Source organism: Perca flavescens, chromosome 12 (assembly GCF_004354835.1).
Source record: "Perca flavescens isolate YP-PL-M2 chromosome 12, PFLA_1.0, whole genome shotgun sequence".
Lineage (NCBI taxonomy): Eukaryota > Metazoa > Chordata > Actinopteri > Perciformes > Percidae > Perca > Perca flavescens.
Genome location: NC_041342.1, coordinates 26,836,559 through 26,859,649, shown reverse-complemented (window position 1 = coordinate 26,859,649; position 23,091 = coordinate 26,836,559). Strand labels below are relative to the sequence as shown.

At 39.8% G+C, this 23,091-nt stretch overlaps 1 protein-coding gene across 4 annotated transcripts in view; it reads left to right on the top strand.

Annotated features, from left to right (window-relative positions):
- astn1 (astrotactin 1) overlaps positions 1 to 23,091 on the top strand; it is a 435,006-nt gene that overhangs the window by 362,962 nt on the left and 48,953 nt on the right. For all 4 annotated transcript variants that reach the window (XM_028593761.1, XM_028593760.1, XM_028593759.1 and 1 more), the window contains 3 exons: positions 11,301 to 11,578; positions 13,561 to 13,694; positions 14,246 to 14,397. In XM_028593761.1, the coding sequence (XP_028449562.1) occupies positions 11,301 to 11,578; positions 13,561 to 13,694; positions 14,246 to 14,397 (564 nt within the window). The remainder of the gene's footprint in view (positions 1 to 11,300; positions 11,579 to 13,560; positions 13,695 to 14,245; positions 14,398 to 23,091) is intronic.

Below are 23,091 nucleotides of genomic sequence, written 5' to 3'. Positions count from 1 at the left end.
ACTCTGGTCTTTAGTAGCAGGCGATCTCACACCGGTCTGCAATATAGCCTGCAACATTCCACAGATCTGTGAGAGAAAAGAAGCATGCAGGAGGATAAAATGATAAATTGCTCTTGGCCAAGACACCAACAAACCCAGGTTGAACAGCAGATGAGGTGGATAGAAAGAAAGGAACTAGAGACAAAGACAGATAAACCAGAGGTAGAAATGAAACACCTGACAGTGGTTACATTTGCATCCCCACAGTATGGTAGATTCTGGCTTACAATACACATTGCTCTATTAGGTGCAAGGTAGCTGTTTCGGTGCAATAATTTGCTCTAAAGCCAAACTGTATGTGATGTAAACCAAAATTGCTTGAAAAAAAAAAGTTGTTAATGACATCTTTCTCAACAACCTTTTGAAAGTACAGTCAGTAGCTTACGGGTCCACAGTTTCTGGCTTTGTGGCGGTCTCCAGATTTCCAAATTATAGTGACAGTGGCTTTCTGTTAAATGTTAATCAAGTAAACATGTCCTGTCTCAGGCTTCAAGATGACTTTTTTTAATATTTAACCAAGACCATGATCCTTCCCTAAACTTCACCAAATGGAGTGTCACAATAAAAATATTAATCATGCTACAAGCGGATATTGTATTTCAGGAGTGGATATTTTGGTAAACCAAAAGGAAACAAGGTCAGTCAACGCAATGTAGATATGCGTACTATCAACGTTTTGCGAGGTGCCAGCGTCAGTGAGACGTCATAACGGGACTATTGTACTATTCATAATTGAATGCAACACGTGTGAAGAATGGCATTAGTATAACAACTGTTGCATCTACAAAAATGGATATACTTTAAGATGGAAAGGTTTAAGGATTGAAATTACTTGTACATTCATTACGGTTTCCTCATTATGTTGTTTAAAAACATATTACTTTTCCATGAAAATGTACTTGCTGCTGCAAAATAGTAGGATATGAACGAAATGGTTTCTAGGTAATGATGTATTTAGCTTGGTGCTTTGACCATTTTTAACAAATTATTATCACCACTGACAATTCCAGGCTGCTAGGAATGCCATCAATAGCTCAAGAAGCCTGATGCTAATGCCAACTTCAGTGAAAACCAATGGGAACATGTTAGTGGATAGTGTAACACCCCAGGTGCCTTATTAAAGTGTCCCATAGATAGCCCAGGTTGTCAGTTGTAGGGAAAAATATAGAGACCTCATGAATAAAGAAGAATGAGGAGACCTTAGAACACAAAGTTACGAAGGTGAAGCTGATGAACATGTACAGAAAACATGTAGAAAAAAACACTGACAGATGGACAGCATTACTGGGCCCCTTCAGCATCCATGAAGGAGTTGTCACTAATGGGCCTGTCAGGCCGCGGTCAGCAGCACTAATCAGCACTTGGACAAACAGCGGCTGCTCCCAGCGTGCCATGTTCCACATACTGCTTTAAACATAAAGGTCCCATCAAGGGCTTCAGGAGCCTTGATGGCTGATGCTGCTCTAGTCAACTTCTGTGTGTTTTTGAGTGGCTAGTTACGTTGGTTGGTTGGATGAAGCCGGATAAAGCACATTGAAGGGTTGTGAAAGCCTGCAAAGGTAAAAGAAAATGTAGGGTTGCAGGGTAATGCTACAGATGTATTGTTGCATTAAAACACTGTTGAACTTTAAGAGAACTTTAGGTTGTGACGTTTCCTGGCTATAAAGTAAGACCAGATATTTTTAATCTTCTTTATCTGTTGATCCATGCCTGAATAAGAGAAGGTTTTTTTCTTCTGCGATACAGAATCATGCATGCCAAAATGGGTCTTGAAATCTCACCTCTATCTCACCCACACATTTATAAATCCTTTCCATCAGCCTTAATCATACCTTCCTTTTATTAATATGCCAACTTTTCCACCTAAGCTAAGAAAAGAAATTTGGTATTTGTGATATTTTTTTTCTTAAAATCTTGGTATTTCTATTTTTGTAAATAGTATTAAAATAGTCATAAAAGCAGGTGGGTGGAAATGTGTCATTGCCAGACAGCGATACAATGTATTAAAAGTCAACATCACTTAGAAAATAGGGCACCACTTTTCCTATGATGACAGAATTGCATGGTATGTTATTCTGAAAAGCCATAATCACAAATAATTTTTTTTTCTGTACTCAGAGGCCAGATCCGTGTCTCCAGAGCTCTCATATAGGAAACTGTAATCAGAGCAACCAAGTTTCTACAGCTGTGAGGGTGAAATATGCGGAGGGGACATGAGCATGAGGATCCAGATGGTTTCCCTATGAAATAGTAAAGCAGACCAGATTAAAAAACATAAATGTATCTTTTAAATGATCCATTCTTTTAAGATTCAGATTTAAAGCCCCTGAAAATGTGGTTTCAAATCTTAAGTATTTCTCTATAATATTACATAATTCATGATTCAAATGAGCGACAATAAAAGTTCAGAAAAACAAAAAGCAGTCCGCTAATCTGCTTCATGAATACTGTGTGGCTGTGGTTTGATAAGATATGTTTGTGTTTATTTGTTGACATTTTGCCTTCATGAGACAGTGACCCTGTAGATGCAGACAGTGCAAAGGGGTAAGACATGCAACAAAGTAACCCCGGCGGAAACAAACCAGGGACACTGTAGTTCAATGTACGTGTAAGTCAATGGTATGCCTCCAACCACTAGGCCAACAGGATGCTCCATAGTTTAATCAGATTTGATTGAAAGTGGCCTGGCAACATAGGCAAACAACCCCACAACTGTTACCTCATATTACATGACATCACCTTTTTTCCAACTCAGTTAAACTGAACTACGTTCACTTCAAATCAGTGACAAGTGCCAAGGCATAAACACAAACGGGGATAATTTTATTTTTATAGTATTATTATTTCTATTTTTGGCAGATAAGTACATGTTCATATAAGATCCCATTGTGCAAAGTCAAAAGCTGATTGAGAAAATGTTTTAAGAGGCCTTTACAATCAGATTTTATGAGTGATTTTATTTGTGTGTGCAACGTAAACCAGTGCCAGCCGAATCATTTTTTTTACCTTGAGCGTTGCACTACCAGCTCAGAAGATCACTTAGCATATCTGGCCTGCAGCAAACACACTGGACCTCCTGATGGTGTGGGATGCATCAGTCAGCACCATTCACACATAAAGCCTCTCCCAACTGCAGTGCATCCTTTTGAAAACTATTGAAAACACCCAGCAGCTAAACAAGGAATAGTGTACCGCAGCATGCCCTGTAGTTGAGTAATTCCTTTAGTTGTCTAAACATTCAAATATGCCTGCCTACTTTATTCTTTTTTTTCTGATATATTTTATTCATTCTGAAAGATAAATAACACAGACAACTGCATACAAGTCTTCTGACAGTATGTTTTCTTTGTCGTAATAAAGTATTTGTTGACTGCGGACATGTTATAACTGCCATTTGATGCAAAGTAGCCATTCCTCACAGTAAACAGATTAGTGATTACCAGTAAAGTATCAAGCAAATGACTAAAATCCTGAGCTTCATTATTTCCCTATTACTGAGTCCTTAATGGGAGGTTAGTGATAAATCCCCAGGTTAATTAGCTGTTCCAACAGTAAATTAGCGATTTGTAAATTAATACGATAGGAAATGTGTTTGGCTCTCTCGTTGAGGTGCAGGTCGCCAGTTAGCAGTAGTTTATATATATATATATATATATATATTCAGCTTCCCGGGAGTTTGAGTCGGTGCTGATTGTCTTGTTGAAGTGGATCTTTGTGCTGCTGACATAGATTCACATCAAGTGTTGTTGCACTGCAGAGCGTACACATGCCAATGCATATCCTGCCACACTACCCACACGTTTCTCTCCGTCAGTCATCAGTTTTTCGCACTTACACAACATCATACACATTCTCGCTTTGCTCCTGCCCCTCCCTCTTTTTCACACACATAATGACAATCGCACGTCTTTCCTTTGCCTTTGCCTCACCTTTTGCGCAATCCCACACCCTCACACTTTTGTGGGCAATTTGCAGAATGCAAACAGAGCAATCCCAGGCTGCATCTCCTGGGAGCACGCATGCACATGCACACACGTGGAGCAAAACTGCACAACACATCTCGGAAGATTTGCATGTCACACAGTTTTGTTTAAGCACTCTGATGTATTCCATTTCACAGGTTTGGAGTTTAGAATGTATATCACTGACAGACACACAGCATACCCAGAGTATTTGTTTATCTGCGTCTCGTACAGTTTCCTCTTTGCTGCCTTCTAATTCTGTTTATCATTTTTCTCCTAATGAATACAATAGGCGTGATCCCACCAAAACTCCCCCTTTTTAATGCAGTTTTCCATCTCACTGCTTTCCCATTTACTAAGCTACTGCCTGCTTTGATTTCCGACATTCTCAGATCAGCAGGAGCTCATGATTACGTTCCATAACCATATAATAGTCATCTCGGCCAAGCACATTTGAAAGGTTAGGTAGGATTTGCCCTGCTTTTGTCTGCTGAACAGTGGAGCATGTACATCGATAACTCCTCTTTCCAAAATTCGATGCCATGTCAGTGATCCACTAGCATCATCTAGTGGCTAAAAGAGTAATTACTGAAGTCAGTGGAGTCATAGTAAATGGTATTCTACACAGGATGGAGGAGAGCTGGCTTCATGCAGGAGCACAGAGTCAGGCAATAGGTTTAAAAGCCTCAGTTAAAAACGAGGCTGATTGTGTCAGAGGCTGAAGTCATAGCCCTTTGATCACAAAGATCGATGATGATTTAATCAGTCATCATTTCACAAAGAAGTCTGATGAAAGCTGACATAATGGGCAGGATCCGCTCGCTCGCAATAAACAGGAAATGAAAGCTCTCACAAAAACGCTGTCATATATTACAACATGCTTAAATGGATCTTTCTTTCCCCGTGTCTCCCTTTCTTCTCTTCTGGCTCGTATCCATAAACATGTATAGACTTGAACGTATACTTCATTTATGTAAACAGGAGGACCGACCCGAGTCAGCCGGTAGCGGATGAACCGGAGTCACCTCTCACTGGGGAGTGTGGGAGGCAGGGGTACGTGGAGAGGTGTTATAGGAATCTGAACAGCTCTGAGTGCCATCTGTTGTGTACTATAGAGATGATGAGTCATTCCACTTGGTAAAGCATGGATCAAAGCAGCACCAAATCCCCAGCTTCATACCCACACACACACACACACACACACGCACACACACACACACACACACACAGGTTAGTATATACTCTAATACATGCTCATTCTATGAGTTTCCCATCATGCATCTGTCCTGTGTCTACAGTTTAGTGATGCCTGTTAGGTCTCAGCTGGTATGAAAGATTGGTTTTCAGGCTGTGTCCAGGTCTTCTGTTGTGATAAACATTTTAAAATGTTAACCCTCAGCACCACTTCAGTGTTATTGCAAAGTGCTCCACTGATTTAGTATTGAACTCCTACAATATTGTCATACTCAGACTTAAAGGAGACAAATCATGCTCACATTCAGGTTCATACTTGTATTTCAGGTTTATACTGTAATGTAATGTAAATAATCTTTTTTCTCAGACCGCCTGTCTCTTTAAGCTCTCCTGAAAAGCCCAGTCGGCTGTAATTGGCTTGCGAGACAAATATGGTGCACCTTTGCGAAGGTAGCTGTCAAGTCGTGGGTGGGGATTAGAGTCCAGATCAGGCCAAATTTTTCTGTCCGAGCCCGGCCCGCGTCCGACAAAGCCATGACCGAACCCGGCCTGAGCCCGACAGGCATTAAGAAATTAGTGTCCGAGCTCGACACAGTTAAAATCTCATTTTGTTCTCATACTAATGACACATGTAGGCTACGTTTTTGTGTGGAAAGCCAGCTTTTATTAAAGCCCGGGTCGGGTATCCATGCCTTGGTGGGGATACTCAGATGGGGGGGTGTTTCTAATGAGCCTGCATGTGGCACAGGAAATCACTTTCAGCACTTCTATAACAAATGAAATATGTTTACACAGGCTCACCGGGGTACTCAACCCCTTGTCGTCAGAAATAAACTTAGATCAAATTTGGTGCAGTCCAGCAAAGATTGGATCCAAAATTGTATTTCTGGAAGAACGAAGCGGAGGAGGAGGATATGGAGGTTCTTTTTGAGTGTTTTGTCTCGTCATCACTTCCCTTTGTGGCACCTGACTCTGTCACACACAGATTACATTTAATGAGCTTTGTGTATGTGTGCTTGCGTAAATGTGTATGTATTTTCTTTGTGATTTATTCTCTTCAAAGCGATATACTGCTATGCATTAGTCTCCCCTAAAAGCAGGTGTGTGCTTGAGTTCATGGGTTGAAGTTGACAGCAGTTTAGATGCTTAGATAAGTGTGTGAATTCACGTTGTAGAACTTAAGAGAGATAAAGACTGACAGAAGAAAAAAGGGGGAAAGTGAGAAAGTGAGTAAAAGAGAGTTAAAGGAGAAAGCAAAAGCAAAGAAAGTGTCAGGAAATGTGAGAGAAGAGAGATTTTACTTGTCTTTAGTAGAAAGATGCAGAGAGGGAATATTATATTACAGCTATCCACCCTCACACCTGCTGTACCACACATGTATGTGCATTGTGAAAATAGGTGTGATTGTGCTTTTTACTTGATAAGAGAGAGAGTGAAGGAGGAAAGGGAGATGCTGTAAAAAGAGATGAAGAAAAGCTGAGAATGGCAAAGGGAGGAAGATGTTAAGCGAGGTTCAAAGAAGAAGATGCTCCTCTCTTGTTGGTTTTTGTGTGACATAAAAAAACAGCATGAGTATTAAAGAAAATAACATTTTTACCTCCAAGCAAAAACCCACACTTCACCTTGGGAAGACAAGTACTTATAATGGAGAGATCCATACACAGGAAACCATAATATCCTGCACCATCATGCACCGTATCCCTGAACACCACATTATGTACAATATGTATGTGGATTTTAAAGGCCAGGTGCTTACTTCTGCCTGTTAACGTGAGTCACATATTAAAATAGCTATTTTCTTTTATCTTGAGATACTTTATGTGAAAGAGGAGAGCATGAAGTCAGTTTATTCAGGCCACTTATCAGGTGATGGACACATGCTATGCGTCAATTCGGACAAGATTTATCAGTTTGAAATGAAATTCATAGAACAGTAAAGCAGCATGTCAAGAAATAAACACTCATTAAGCAGTTAGCGACCCCAGGAGTTTGATACCCAACCAGCTATTCACCAGAGGATCTGGTTGGGTGAGTCCAACATGGCTCTTGATGTTTATTTGTGACTCTCAGAGAGGCTTTTCACAGAATGTTCTGGAGGGCCATTTTCCCTCTATGTTAAAGGGAACAACAGTCGTCATGTGCAGAACAACAGACGTGTCCTTTTTATGAGAAATATAAAAAATTGAAGTAGACACTTGTGTGTTATTAGTGGATAATGTTAAGAAGTCACATTGAAACAGTAAAATCCTTCTTTGGAGGGCTTTTATGAAATACAGACTGCCAGTTTTCTTTTGAAGTTACAAATGGTGGCCGCCTTTGTATTGGTATAGAACCCAGTAATTTCTCCTACTTCTTAAGCTGAATAAAGTCTTTAAAAAGCCTTGTTTGTTTGTTAGTGTTGTTAGTTCCTAACCCTTTGAAACCAAAGTCACACAATGCCACAAACAAACTAACTGATCAAGGCAGCAGTTAGACCAGCAAATCCTGTGTTCTGTGAGATAAAATGACTGTTTTTGTCAATGGAGTCTGGTGGCTTTGAGGAGAGCATAGAACAACTTCTGTTCCATTGCGTAATTTAAGCGGGGCTTTCTGGCGGCAAGATAAAGCTGTAAATGATTCTAAATAGACTTAAATTGATATTGATTTTTGTTTTTTTCAGGTGGCTGAAATATGTTAAACTGTTGCTCTTGCAGTACATTGCTTAGCTCCATAACTCCTGCCTGCTAGGTTAGGCTTAAAAAAACTAAAACTTAAAAATATGAACTATCCCTTTTAATATTACCTTTACTGTTAGCTCACAGCAACCCCCCTGAGTGTATTAAATTCAGCAATAATTCAGAATGTGTAATTAATGTGCCATTTCTTCTAAAAGAAATAACAGTATTATTTGAGGACATACATTTTATTTATATATATATATATATATATATATATATATATATATATATATATATATATATAGGGGCTTTGTATAGCCCCTAAATTTCAAATTTAAAGTAAATTCCCGAAGGTTTAGTTGATTATATACAGTATTGTGTATGTTTGATTATCAGGTGTCTTCAGGCCGGCCTGCTCGTTCATTTTAATTTCCCCCCATGGTCCCAGCTAACACTGAACTAAACCAAAACTAAACCGAACTAATCATTGCCAATCTTCTTTGCCCTAAAAGTAACCCAGCTGTCCTAATATAACTGCCACATTTAATTTCCATCTGCCAGGAGGTTGCAAGTGAAGATAGAATGATGAGAGCTGATTAATGGGAAGTGAGCCAGTTTGACAGGGATAGATTAAAGTTTGGCCGGTCAGGAGTGCAAGGACATTGACATCCTTGGCAACGTACAGATGAATCAGTCTGTGAATGCAAATGTGCACACGCGTCCGTGCACCTTTTCACACAAATTGGTTTTTAGATAGTTTTTCTTTCTTCCTAGGTGTTTTCTATTTTTCATTAATATACTTCTACCCACCCACTTACACACGCTTCTCAGACATTTTATGCTTGCACACACGCACACCAATGCCGCCCAGGGGTCAAGATGATGTGACTCGCCCCTCCAACCGACCTCATTTACCTACACACTCCTCTGATTGGTAAAGGCTTATCTGTCGATTTTTCTCAGTGACCCAATCACAGAGCTTGGAAGCTGCATGCTAACATTGTCAAGGACATAAACCAATACATGCAAATAGGCCCACAACTAGCAAGGGCATTACAAATGAACAATATTATAAGACCTAAAATATTCAGATTTGGTGGGATGTACATAGACATATGCACATGGATAATACCTATTCACACACACAAATACAGCTTTTTATTTTGTTTCCAGTCTATTAATGGATGTGGAGGCAGCTGCCTGTGGTCTCAAAGGAGTCTTTTATTCATTACACCTGACTGTTAAATTTCCCAAGGTGTCATTTCTCATTGTTTAGCATATTAGATATTTGTGGGTTGTTACGTTCTCCCACTGCTCCCATGTGACATTTGTTTGATTTTTTTTTCTTTCTCCTGTTCTGGTTGTGGTCTGATTGCTAATTTATATAAAGGGGCCCAGGTGCACCATGGTCTCTCTCTGTCTCTGTAGCATTCTGATATGAAACAGGGTTTGTGTTGCTGTTTTGTTACTGCGTTTTGAGTGAAGGTTCCTGGTTCGATCTCCAGCTTCTTTAGAGTCGCTGTTGAAATGTCCTGATGAGCAGGTTGGCACCTTGCATGGCAGCCTCTGCCATCAGTGTATGAATGTGTATGTGAATGGGTGAATGTTGGCATGTGTTTTAAAGCACACTGACTGGTCAATGGACTAGAAAAGCGCTGTATAAATGCAGTCCATTTACCATTTATTTCCTTTGTATCTTTTGATGCTTTATAGGGAGCGCCAATGTGTGCTTGGCTCAGGGTCTCACTTTCTTTTTGCGAGGTTTGATGGGCCTGTTTTTATCCAATATTAAGTCACGCAGATCTGACCCAGGACCCTTAAGATGAATGGGCTTTCATTTACAATGTATTCTGCAAAAGACAAAAACTTTGGACAATGGTAAAGATATTATAACCACAAACAAAATCTGCACATAGTGGCTTCGAGTTCTTTAGCTTTATATTTTGATGGTCATTTATCTCCATATCCCTTATTAATTTTATGACCTTTTACTAAGCTGAATTAAACGGACTGTAACTACAGTACGTGAGCTTAGAATTATAAGGTTCTATCTCCGTTTAGAGTAGTTCTGAGATATTGAGCATCAAAGTTTTTACATACCAGCTATTTTGTGAGATGGAACCTTTTTATTTTATTAATAACTAACCAAGAAAATATTTTTTTACAAAAATAACACCACACAGGCATTAATAAACACCTAAGGGATCAGATTATGTCAAAAACTCAATTTCAGCCAAAAGTGGAGATAGAACCTTATAATTCTAAGATCACGAAGATTAATCATGCTGTTACTTGGAAAACCTTTGAAACTCTATAGGCATCATGCAAAATAAAGTGTGTGTGTATATTTGAGTGATGTGTTGGAGATGAGGTATAATTAACAAGGCATTAATTACTCACACGTGCACCCAAAAGCAAACACAGAATATTGTTATTGTAACACTGAGATTTTTTATCTCTTTTTAATGGCAAGTTAATGTGGGTGTATGACAAATGTTTGTTTTGAGGTATTAAGTGTGAGGATTTGTACGTCTATCCCATCTTACATTATTAGAATAACCTTTATTTAGATGACTCCTCTTCTTACAAAGCATACAGCTCAAAGCACTGAAATATAGATGCACATTCTGTTACATTTAATACAAAACAAAAGGAAAGTGCAAAAGGTTACTTTTAAAGGAGTTGTGAAACAAAAAGTAAACATTAAAGCGGTGGAATTATTCATACTATACTCTTACAAAAAGTGCCTTCTCTTTGCTTTCATTCTTGTGCACATTTTGGTCCATGAGCTTGTGGCTCATAACCCTGAGTTGTATTCCATCAGAGGCAGCTCGCACAACAAGCCTATTCCCTAATTGGTGCTAGAGCTTTTAAATTGCCCGTGTTTTCTCACAGCCAAGCAGTCTCTCAAAATGGTAATCTGAAAAAATTCCCCCTTTTTGAAAAAAGACAAATAGTTTTGCATTAAACATGTTTCCCTCTCTCGCTGCTCTCTAGCTCCCCTCGCAAGTGGATATCTCACTCTGTCTGACACACAATTACAGTTTGAGTCACATTTTTATATAATACAAAAGTTAAACTAACTCAACAAACCAAAACGTTGTCTCATATAAAGTGCTGTGCGGGAGTTCACCTGTCTTACAGTTGTGTGTAAAACATATGACAAGTATGAATGACTAGCATCTAAGCCTGATGTATACAGTATGTGTTGTGGAGTAAAAAGTATTGTTCCATTATACATTTCTGCATTGACTAAAATGAAGTAATTTATGTGCAACCTATTGTTACCGTAAGAAAACTGAGTAGAAGACCCTGGTTTCATCTTACTGGTTTACAGTAATATATATATATATATATATATATATATATATATATATATATATATATATATATATAAAAAAGTATGATGAAAAAAGAGCTTACCAATAAATTTCCTCCCTTCTATCAGGCAACTCGCCTTCGGAGGAGTCTGAGGAGCGTGACAAGGAGCCGAGGACGCTGACCTACCCCGCGTACATCGCCAGTCTGCTGGACACGGGTGCGAAGCGCATGGCTGCCGGTGTCCGTATGGACTGCAACAGCCAGGGCCAGTGCCCGCGCTCCTGTCACCTCTGCCACATGAGCCCGAGGGTGGTGCAAGGGCGGCAGCAGTCCGAGCCTGTCCTGCTGCAGATCACCAAGGCCGCGCCCATCTTTGAACTGGTGTCCAACAATGAGACCTACCAGGTGCGTACAGTGTTCATCCCTAACTATGTGTGACAGTCTGAAACACCAATTTGGCTGGCTAGTCCCAGGATGGGAGAAAAACGTGCTCTGCTTTATTTGCATTTCTTTAAACCAATCACAGTTGTCTTGGGCGGCACTAAGCGCCGGACAGAGCCATGGTGCCGCTGCAAAATAGCCTCGGGAAGGAACTTGTTTTGGTGGAACGTGTACGTTCAAAAGTTGTATTAGTCGTGCAACAGAAAACTCAAATTGGACAGATAGTCTAGCTAGCTGTCTGGATTTATCGATCGGAGTTTAAAATGCCAATACAGAGAAAAAGGAAGGTAATGAACATCCTGCTGAAATGAGGGACATCCGGCGGAACCTAAACAATCCTGGAAATGCAACATCGTCAATATAGACTACATTTTCCGTGACACCCTCAGAATTGATGGCAGCATCTTCTCTCATCCTCCTGAGCATCTTCTCTCATCCTCCTGTTTATATCTTATATTTATCTTATATTTATATAGGAAGTATTTATTGTCTGATGTACTACAATGTAAAGTTTTCCACCATTTTATTATCTAAGCTACCTAATATTAGGGGCAGCTGTGGCTCAGTGGTAGAGCGGTTGCCTGCCAATCGGAAGGTCGGTGGTTCGATCCTTGGCCCTTGGTCCCATGTCGAAGTGTCCTTGGGCAAGACACTGAACCCCGAGTTGCCCCCGACGCTGCGGAGTGTAAATGTGTGTGACTGATTATCCGATGAGCAGGTGGCACCTTGTACGGCAGCCTCGGCCACAGTGTATGAATGTGTGTGAATGGTGAATGGTTCCTGTACAATGTTAAAGCGCTTTGAGTAGTTGTTGAGACTAGAAAAGCACTATTTAAGAACAGTCCATTTATGCAGCTAGTTATACAAAACATCCAGGCATCAGTATTTGTAATCATTAAACCAAAGTCACTCTATTAACTGGCGTCCAGCAATGAAACGCACCATGTGTTTGCACGTGGGTGATCCATCAGGGCCGAAAAACCTCACGGCCTCATTATGACAGAGGTTACAGAGAAGTCTTTTCCTTGCCTTACTCTGCTGGCAGCATGTTGTGTTATAATCTGCCGTACTGTGCTGTGACTTATTTGACTTCATCGATACTGTATGTGGTTACCACTTCTATTCCTCCGGCAGGAAGAAAGGTCGATTCGGTGCTCTCCACGCTCCTGGGGGGGTCAGGCTTTCATCCAAAAGCTAAGGCACACGGATACAGCCGCTTTCATCTGCACAGGCTGTTTGGAGGTTGCTAGTGTTTGACTGTGCACATGCTCGAAAAGACCCAATGCACAGGCAACATTTTGCATAATTATTTGGCTTGCCCTTACAAGTATCACCATTACATATAATTACTAGGGGCGTGTATATATATATTCATCTCTGATGAACTGATATAAGTTATTTTTTTTACTAAGAATAAAAGTATTAGTTTTTCCTCCCTATTAGAAAAACAACAATAAAAAACAAAGTACAATTACGACATGACATCGCCATCAGGTAATATCCAGACCGAGAATCAAAATATAAATTTAGTTTGGATCAACTTAAGAATCCATGGTCCAGCCAATCATATATGTCAATATGTACACATCAAACTATACTACTATATTACTAAACAATATGTAAGCAGAGCTTAGAGATATTAATTCCATACTAATAACTGAGGTGTAATTAAATGCTTAACTCCCTGAAAGGGAATATGCATATATAATCATGTTGCTAGTAGGACAATATACAATATAGTAGGACAATATACTTTACTTTAATCTATAAGATTTTCTGGAAATTAAAAAAGTATGTATTGAAAAACACAGGCAATGGTGCCCTAGGAAATGGGCTGGGTTTAAGGCTCTGATCATGCGCAATATCCCCAAAATCTCTCTCTCTCTCTCTCTCTCTCTCTCTCTCTCTCTCTCTCTCTCTCTCTCTCTCTCTCTTTCTCTTCATAGGCTCTTCATGAAGCGATGATGAGCATGCTGTGGTGTTCGGGGAAAGGGGATGTTATCGATGACTGGTGTCGGTGTGATTCCAGCGCTTTTGGCACAGACGGACTTCCCACCTGCGCCCCACTTCCTCAACCTATGTTAGTAACTTATAATATTACCTTTCTCCAAACACATAGCATCCATCATTTTACTGGCAGAACAGATTGGTGTCAAGTCATGTGCCATCGGGATGCTTTTCTACACAGAATTTTATTGCCACCAAATATTACAGCCATGGATGGATTACTCAATGGAGGGGGAGGGGGCTTGTTACGTGTTTGGGCCCAGGGGCCATTGTCTTAGGTCAATGATTATAGCAGCCATGGATTTATTTCTGCTGCCCAGTTTGGGAGTGCTCATCAATGAAATGAGCTGCTGCATTAATTGGTTGGCATTAAAACCTGTACACATGCGTCTCAATGCTATATAACTGCAAATAAGTGCTACAGCATAAGCCAAGTCAGACATCAGGGGATAAATGCCTATATTTTCTGTTGACAGAAGTGTTTGTTGTTTCTTATTGGGATGGAGTTTTAGCGGAACACAAGGGATAATGTTTGCTGTCAATTACAGTATTAAGACCTGTTTGCTGACAGCTTATTTCACTTGGTAGCATGGTTTTGCATCTCTGTCACTCTACTGTTGCCAGGCTGAAGCTGTCTTACACCTATGAGCCCAGCAGCTCATTGGTCATCATGGAGTGGAACCACACCGAGCCACCAATCGGCGTGCGGATTGTTGATTACCTTATTAGCCAGGAGAAGGTGACAGAGAGGACCGACCACTCCAAAGTTGAGACAGGTACGTCGGCCCAGAACTGCCCACATCAAGAGTTTGGCCATCGATGATAAAGGATCAACAGCCTATGTTGCCAGGCAACCAGTGATGCCAGATTTAGTAGCAGTTAGTGAAAAAAAAATGTCACAAATATATGTATTCTAGACTTCTTAGTTATGCTTCATCCGCTTGCTGGAACTTGAAATAAGATGTTGTTTGTGCGTTGTTCAGTTTCTCCAGCTCACTCCCTATGTTTCTAACAGTCACTGAACCAGCAAGTGGGACTGTTGATGTTTTGGATGTGTACCAATTTGAGAATGGTAATGACTTAGTCAGTTGGCCTCACTTTGTATGGGCAGCTGTTGGCCAGTGTTCATTATTTATGCTGGCTCAAACCATAAACCTGCCAATTTGTCAGCACCATGTGGCAACATGAGCCTAATTTGTTTTATCTCGTCTACCACTTGGAAGAAAGCTCAAAATCTCCCCTTATGTTGCTGTCGTCATAGAAAAAGTTGGAAGTCTAACTTATCAGAATGTCATGTTTTATCATAAGAATGTGCCCTGCAATTGGGAAAACTTGTCCCACAAAAGTAATCTTTAACATTAATTTAACAATACCAGTTTAAAACAGGTGTATTTTATATAATTTTACATACATGCCCAGGTTTACACATCACTCCATTTGTTATAGGCCTAATTCAGTTGTAGTTTTTAAGGCCTCCACAAGATGGGGTACATAAGTAATTATTATATTATTATTATAAGTATTTATTTAGAGTATTTAGTTTGTTGATTAGACTGAATTCTGATTTCATAAAATAGGCAGGTGTGTACTGTATTTATCTACGTATTGTTATATAATATACCACTGTAATTGCTTTCAGTGTAGCAAAAAAGTCTTGCCATTTGTCATAATGGTAATGACAAAGTAGCCATATGAATGTATGATATTAATTAACATCTCTTTGTTTCTTACAGTAATTGACAACATAAACTGTAAACAAACTTAAGTTATTTGCCTTTTTTCAAGCATTTTGTAAAAAGTGTTTTCAAAGGATTTTGTATTTTTCTCAGTTTAATCCATATGCATTCAGTGATTTGCTTATTGAGGTATGTTTTCCCCACGTTTTCACTAAAAGGAGGAAATCATATAAGCAGCCACAGGAGCAGCCGTAGTGTGTGTAGTTCTGTCATCCAGAAACAGAGCGCACGGCTTATTTGGCTGGTTCTATATGAGAGGGAGCTGGCAAAACGGGCAGTTTATTTTAGCAGTAATGACCCAATCCATAATGGAGACTGTTACAGTTCCCTGTGAGTACCAAAGTTTGTTGTAGCTTAATGAGAGGATAAACTGTATTAGTCAGAACAGTGAGGATCATTAATCAATTCAACTGATTCAGACAGGAGAGTAAAGCAGGTGGGAATTTTTTTATTATAGTAAATATGAGCTATAGGTTCAGCAGTAATGCTCTATTTTTTTTTTTTTTAGCTGTGAGGGATTTTATATTCTTTTGTACCTTAAGTGAATGCATGTATTTAAGTCAGTATTTCAAAGCTCCAGCTGCAGACTAAAAAATATTTACTACTCATTTATAAGGAAGGACTTAAATGTGCATGTGCTTGTAAACTGCTCTGTTTATATCCACTCTCATATTGCAAGCAGTACAGTATATATTTCAGAGATTGGTGATGCAAAAGCAACTACCTAAACCATGATCAGAAGGCATTTTAAAACATGCTTGATGGTGCCAATGTGCAGCTGTATTTTGCTAATTATGGCTGGGGAGATGCACGTTTCTGAAATGTTTCTGAATATTTTCTTGCTGGAGGGACAACACGGGCTTAACTTCAGTAATTATGGTTATGTGGCTACTGTATTTAGTTTTCCTAAAATGTTACCTGCTCATTCTTTCACTTAACATTTCAGTTTTTTTTAAAGACATTTTTCAGTCAAAAATCTGAAATGAAGTGTACTGTGCTGCATAGTATGCAAGGTGGAATAACCCCAGATCAACCTAAATGCAACCAGATGTGGCATCCTGCTGTGTGTAAGCTGAGCACCCCCTACTGATAACACATTAAAGGGGGTGCCCCTGTATGTGAAAAGTATGTGGACTGCCTACTCTACAGCCAGGTTCTAAAGTCTTGTGGAAATCTTCCAGAAGAGTGGAGCACATAAGACCCACGGAATGGCTCAGTGAGATCATATACACTAAGAGTTACCATAAAACATTCCAAAAGTTTTGTGAGCATTTTTATGAAAGCTCAGTTTTAATGTTAAATTATGTTTTGATTAGTCTATATTCATGACTATCCACTTCCGGGATTGCTCTGTTGCTGCTGAAAATTTCACCGTATGTCCTTTTCCGGCCGGATGTCCGTTTTTATTTGTGTTGGAATTTTAAACTCCTGCCGATTAATGAGGACTATGAATAACTGCTCCTCAGATCTCTGTCTCCAGACAGCTAGCTAGACTATCTGTCCAGTCTGAGTTTTCTGTTGCATGACTAAAACAACTTTTGAACATACACGTTACACCAAAACAAGTTCCTTCCCGAGGCTATTTTGCAGCGGCAAAGTGGTTTTGTGCAGTTCTTAGTGCCACCCATAACGATTGTGATTGGTTTCAAGAAATGCCAATAAAGCAGAGGTGTTGTTTTTCTCCCATCCCAGAATGCTGTGTGGACTAGCCAGACCCTCCTCCGCAGCACTGGGGAGGAAGGTCTGTCAATGTCAGACTATGTTTTGATACATCATTAGGTTTATCAGGCTGTGCCAGGTGTCAACATATGTTTTGCCTACATTTGCCTTCATAATATGAGTCACAATGTTATGGACAGGTGTTACAGTAAAGTCCTGAATTGTAAATCAAGCCTGTAGACTAGATCTTCTGCCAAGACAACAATACACAGTTGGGTATTTATTGCGGCTGAAACACAAAATGTAATAGTTAATGCATATTGTTGGATATTCCCCCGTTTGAGTTATTGTAATATATTTTCTTTTGAGGTATTTTATAAAAGAAAGCATGGATTTTAGTGTATAATGTGTGTACTGCTTTACAATGCGGAAGCACATTCCCACCATTCCAGATCCAGCAGGAAAAAAAGGGACTCTCTTCAGGGCTGGCCCTCATGACCAACCTACGTGCACTTATCACATCAGCTAATGCTGTGCTTTAGTAGTACACATTCCCGTATTTGCGAAGAAAATTGCAATTGATTGTGGCATGAAACCTGGGGCTTTTGTGGCCTCTGGAGATTTGAGTCCCAGGGCCAGTAACTCACTTCGCCAGGGTGGTAATCCAGCTTTACTGTCGATAAGCTTATGTTGGAGTAAAGAAATGGAAAGTTTACCATCAGTGGAACCTCTGTGCTAATGTATAGTGATGGCGGGAGGACAACTGCTACTTTAATGCAAGGGAGGACTTTGACAAACAACAATGAAATATCACTTAAATGGCGAATGTGACCTTTCAGTTTCTGTTTTGGAATTTTGGAGCATAATTTCTTCCTGTGCCCTTTGAACAAATCACCCGTGTCAGCTCAACATTACCACTGTGTTCCATGGTCTAACAAAACAAATGTTTGTCCCATCCCCTAATCTGTGCTGTCAGAGCGATAAACAGTGGATGCTCAAGTATCCGGCATGACTTTCTGTGGTTGGGAGAACATTTTGGGGCTGCAGTGCCGATATAATGTTTACTTACACTTAAAGTTCAAATAAAGTTCTTATCGGGCCACAAAGTCAATCTTTTAGGCTTCGTAATAGTACTTTGGTACAACATCAAAGTTTACAGTTTTTGGAAAGACTTAATCACCATCAGACATTTTGAAAGAAACATCATTTCTCTGTGACGCAACAGGAACCGCTCTAATCTCAAGTACAGATTAAGTCATTATGGCTAAAAAGAAAAAAAAAAACCTGCTGATGTCTCTTTGTTGTTATCAGTTAGTGGTTGGTACAGAGATATAGAAGAAATAGTGAGGGATATTCCGATCAGATAAACAAAAAGCCTTGTATATAACAAGATACTGTAACTACCATGGAATTTATGGCAGTGTTTTCATGGAAATTAGCATTGATACTGGGCAAGAAACAACTGTGGCACAGGAATATTCCACTCAGTGGATTGTTTCTGTCTTGCTGAGCTTTTCCAGTTTACTGATTCTGTTGCACTCTAAATAAGACAATGCGTGTTTCCATGGTGTCATGCACGTTAGCCATCCTCATTAAACTAATGGAGGTTACTTTCAAGGATAATTTCTTCAAATTTTCCAGCCAGTTCCATAGCTAATCACTGGCTCTTTCTAGGCCCTTAAAGGATGGCATAGTTATTATGCTACGTTCTCACTGGAAAAACAGACTCCGGTCTCTTCATTAATTGCTTCAAAACAAACTCACAGACAACCCACTTGCCTGGAAGGTGTAATTCATCACTGGAAAATTGAAGCAGAGGATGGATTTATCAGACTCTACATGCTTGTTGCCTAAAGCCACATTTTGTTCATTCTCCTCTGCAAGAAATGCATGACATTGCACTGTTAAGAAAGCTGAGTTTACAACTCTAGTTATGCTACTTTGGGTGTAAAGTTACCTTTTATGTATACTATGCACTTCAGTGCCTACCTTAGGATGTTTGCTGCTACTTTTAGTCTAGTGTGTTTATAGTTTTGGTTGGCACGTTTGTGAAATTCTCTCATTTCCAAGTACTCTGGACCTTATTTGTGATAATACATCTTTTGTATAATATTTATAGAATTGAGAAACTAAAAAAGCCCACACTTGGGTTTATATATGCCAAACATTAGCCAGAACCATTCTAAAATAATGCAACCATGCTTTTGTATGGGCCCAAAAAGGTTTTAGTCTTTTGATTTGATTAACACTCCTCAACATCTCTTTCTTCTAAATATCTAAATGCTGTTTTCCACCCAACAACAAATATCCCCATGTTACTATGTTATCAAACAGTGTTGGACTCAGTCATTTTCTTCTAGCATCTTTTAGCATCTGATCTAATAAAGACAAAAGACCTGTATCTGTCTGCTGCAGCACATTAATGCTGGCGATGAATCAAGTCCACCCTGAATTGCAAAAGACCACATCATTTCAGGGCTGTTCAAAGTGCCGGGCAGCTGTTTTGACTTTGTGACCATACGGATATATTTGTTGTTGTGCTGTTGGTTGCAGTGTAGGGAGAATCCAGCATCCAAGTTTCTTCCCTTTGGAAAAAGTAAAAGTACATCAAAGCTTCTCTAATGAGAAATAACATTTAATGTGTGGCAATATCAATGCTTATTCTCTTGACTGTAAAACTACTATGAAACTACTAAAAGTGACCTTCAATTTTGTACTGCCACAAATGAATGGATAGAACTTTCACATTTTGGGTTTTTTAAGTCTTATATCAGACTATACAAATTCAGCTTGATTTTGACCCGACAGACACGTCGCAGACAAACGCTCAAAGTCGTGCCCGATAATGAGGGTCAGGACCAACAAACGTGTGTCTTTACCTCTTAATTACAACAAACAAAGATCCGCCATCTAACGTCTGGGATGCTTCACAACCACCACGCAGAAAGCCCTGTGTGACATGTGACAAGGAAAAGGGAGCACTCTCTGCCTCTCTGGCGCAAATATGTAAACATGGCGAAAAGAAGGAGAGACGCTACTGCTTCTGTCTGGTGGAGGAAAGATACAAACGGTGCCGATATAGGCTTTTTTCACGACAGAGATCGCCCCCGCTTCCCAGCATTGCACGCTACAATACGATACACTTTGTCCCCGGGGGGAAATTCATTTTGGGCACAATGATGCTGCATATATTACAATAGTGAATAGTAATCTACAATCGGATTAAAAGATACCAGTCAATAAATGGAAAAATGTTGATCAATAAATACTGCTGCTTCTATGGTTGGAGGTAATAAATAAATACAAGATCACATTTAATAAATATTTAGAGAAAAAAATAACATATTACTAGTCAGTTGCCAACATTAAACATGGCACAGACGCTCTCCGCACTCCTAGACCCTCTATTGCACTCCTAGTGGGCTAGCCACTAGCAGTTATCTGTTTCTCTTCACTTTGACCACTGACAAGCAAAGAAAACAGGCTACACCCTCCTACAACCACGATGGCTGCACCTGATTGGACAAACACTACACGTGGGGCTCCCAGATTTCAAAATAGACCACAATCGCGGCTTTTTTGGAAAACAATACCTTATTTTACAAAAATAGTTCACCGTAACGTGTTTCTGAAAACATTTTAAGCAAGAAATAAGCTATGCAGTTGCTGAATCTGTATTTATTTCAGATCAACAACGGTCAGTTTAAAAGATTTCCGTGAGTTTTTGAGAGGCTGCTGCTCCACCAAAGTGTCGACCTATGAACTTGCTCGTGATCTTCACGACATCGGTCTGGGGGCTGGTCGGTGTCATACTTGTAGTGTTGCCACTCCTCTTTCAAAGACAGTAAGACTGTTTGGCAATATGTCTGTCTAGTCTGACATAGTGACTATTGTGAAAGACAAAAAAATTGTGTGGTCTGATCCTGGCATTAGACAAAGTGCACCTTTAGGCCACCAGAGTGCAGAGCTTGCTAACAAGTGCTGGTATTGACTGTCAAAACATATTGACATTTTGAAGTACAGCAATTTGGGATTTGTTATCCTTCCCAAATATTTAGTTGTACATTATATTGTGGTATGAAATTTGGCACTGGATATACAGGTAGCAGTTTGGCATGTATGGGAGGGACTGCAGAACAGTGGAACATGCTGTAAACACAACACTGACATGTTAAAATGTCCTACATACAGTATGTGCTTATTTAGTCAATTGTTAATATAAAGATATTGATTAGTGCAGCTTAAATATTGTAATGTCTCCATCTCACTGGCAGTTGGTAACCATTTTTTATCATTTTAATGAATTTTAAATATTTTTATTGATCCCAGTGGGGAAATTAAAATTTATAATCTGTTTGTTAGAACACAGTATACATGCACAAATGGAGAGATGTCAGAGTGAGTTGGCTGCAACTGCTGGACAGGCGCCCTGAGCGGTTGGAGAGGTTCGGTGCCTTGCTCAAGAGCACCTTGGAAGTGCTCAGGAGGTGAACTGGCATCTCTCCAGCTACCAGTCCACACTCTGTACTTTTGGTATTTGAACCAGCGACCCTCCGGTCCCAACCCTACTCGCCTATGGACTGAGCTACTGCCACCCCCTTTGTTAGTTTCAGAGAGTGCACGGCTGTGCTGGAAGCAGTATCTACCAGTACAGACCATGTACCAAACTCAGAAGAAAAGATTTATTTAAATTTTGGCCAGCACTAATGTGCATGATGAATATAGTTTGGTATAGCTGCAAATTCAAGGAGTTACCTGATATAGATGGGGAATGATGGAGAGATACTGTAGATGTGGCCCTCTTTATGCAATTCAAAGTTTGCTGACATTTCCACCCACTGGAAGAGAATCTAAACACAAAACTTTCTCCAAAAGAGAAATGAACTGCATCCAGAGCTAGACTTGCAAATATATTTGAACCCCTTCACCTCCTTTACGTCTGCCAGACACCAAGAAGATAACGCATAGGTCAGAGGATTACACAGTTAACTGAGATCACATTCCGTAACTTCTGGGTGTAAAGGTTTTTCAAAACTTTTAACAGCTCCCTCTCGGTGCCATTTGGACTCTCCGATGTGCGAAATTGCCTGGCGCAGCTCTAATTACGCTGAGTGAAAGATATCCAGCTCTAGTTGGTGTGGCTCAGCTGCATTAAAGGGAGACATAAAAACATCTAATGGAGGAGAGTTTGATCAGAGCTTCCCACCTATGCATCTCGTGTTTAGCAGATGATTGATTACTTTGGAGATCACACCATGATGTGAAAACACAGGCAAAGGTGGCTGCTTGGATGTTGTGTTGAGTTACGAGAGGGGAGCAAAAGACCACCAAGGAGCCAGGGAAAGAGGGAAGGAAACAGAAAGACAGGAACGAGGTTGAAAAAGATGCTTCTGGTGTACTTACAAACTTTCCAATCCATCGTTTTATGAGTGCATAACCTATATATACTAGTGTAGACCTTTGGTATCATTTCGGGCATTATTAGTGGGGTCATTTAAGAGATACAAACGTGGGTCCATTAGCCCCTGCGCTAAGCTATTCAGCGGCTAACGCTACTCTACGCTAACTCGTCCAATGTTAGACCCAGGTGAAAAAAGCTTCTGGGGGGGTGTTTGGCTCGAGCACATGGTGCAAATGACCAGAGGGTAAATTACTCCGAACCATTACTTTAAGGGCATTAAAGTAATTTTCCTAACAACTTTCTTATGACAAAGAAATAGTGAAACCCCCAGCTCCATGGATTTACGGCATCATGTTTTATAGGATAATAAATTAGGAGTTATAATGGATGGATTTTTTGCGTAATGTGGTAATATAGATCAGTTGGAATCCCCTCCCTAGACATGTGACAAGTGAAATCCATCAACAAGAATATATGGACTTGTTCTCTACAATTGCGGACATACAGTTTGTCAGTTGACGATATTTTAATAAATAAATGTACTTTCAGTGGTTAGAATGAGGGATGCTCTGGATTTTAAAAAGCCAAAAGGCTTTTAATTTGTAGTCCCTGGCCAGATGTTACAACAGACTCCCTAAAAAGTAAAAGAACAAAACAAGGAAAGGTAAAGATGA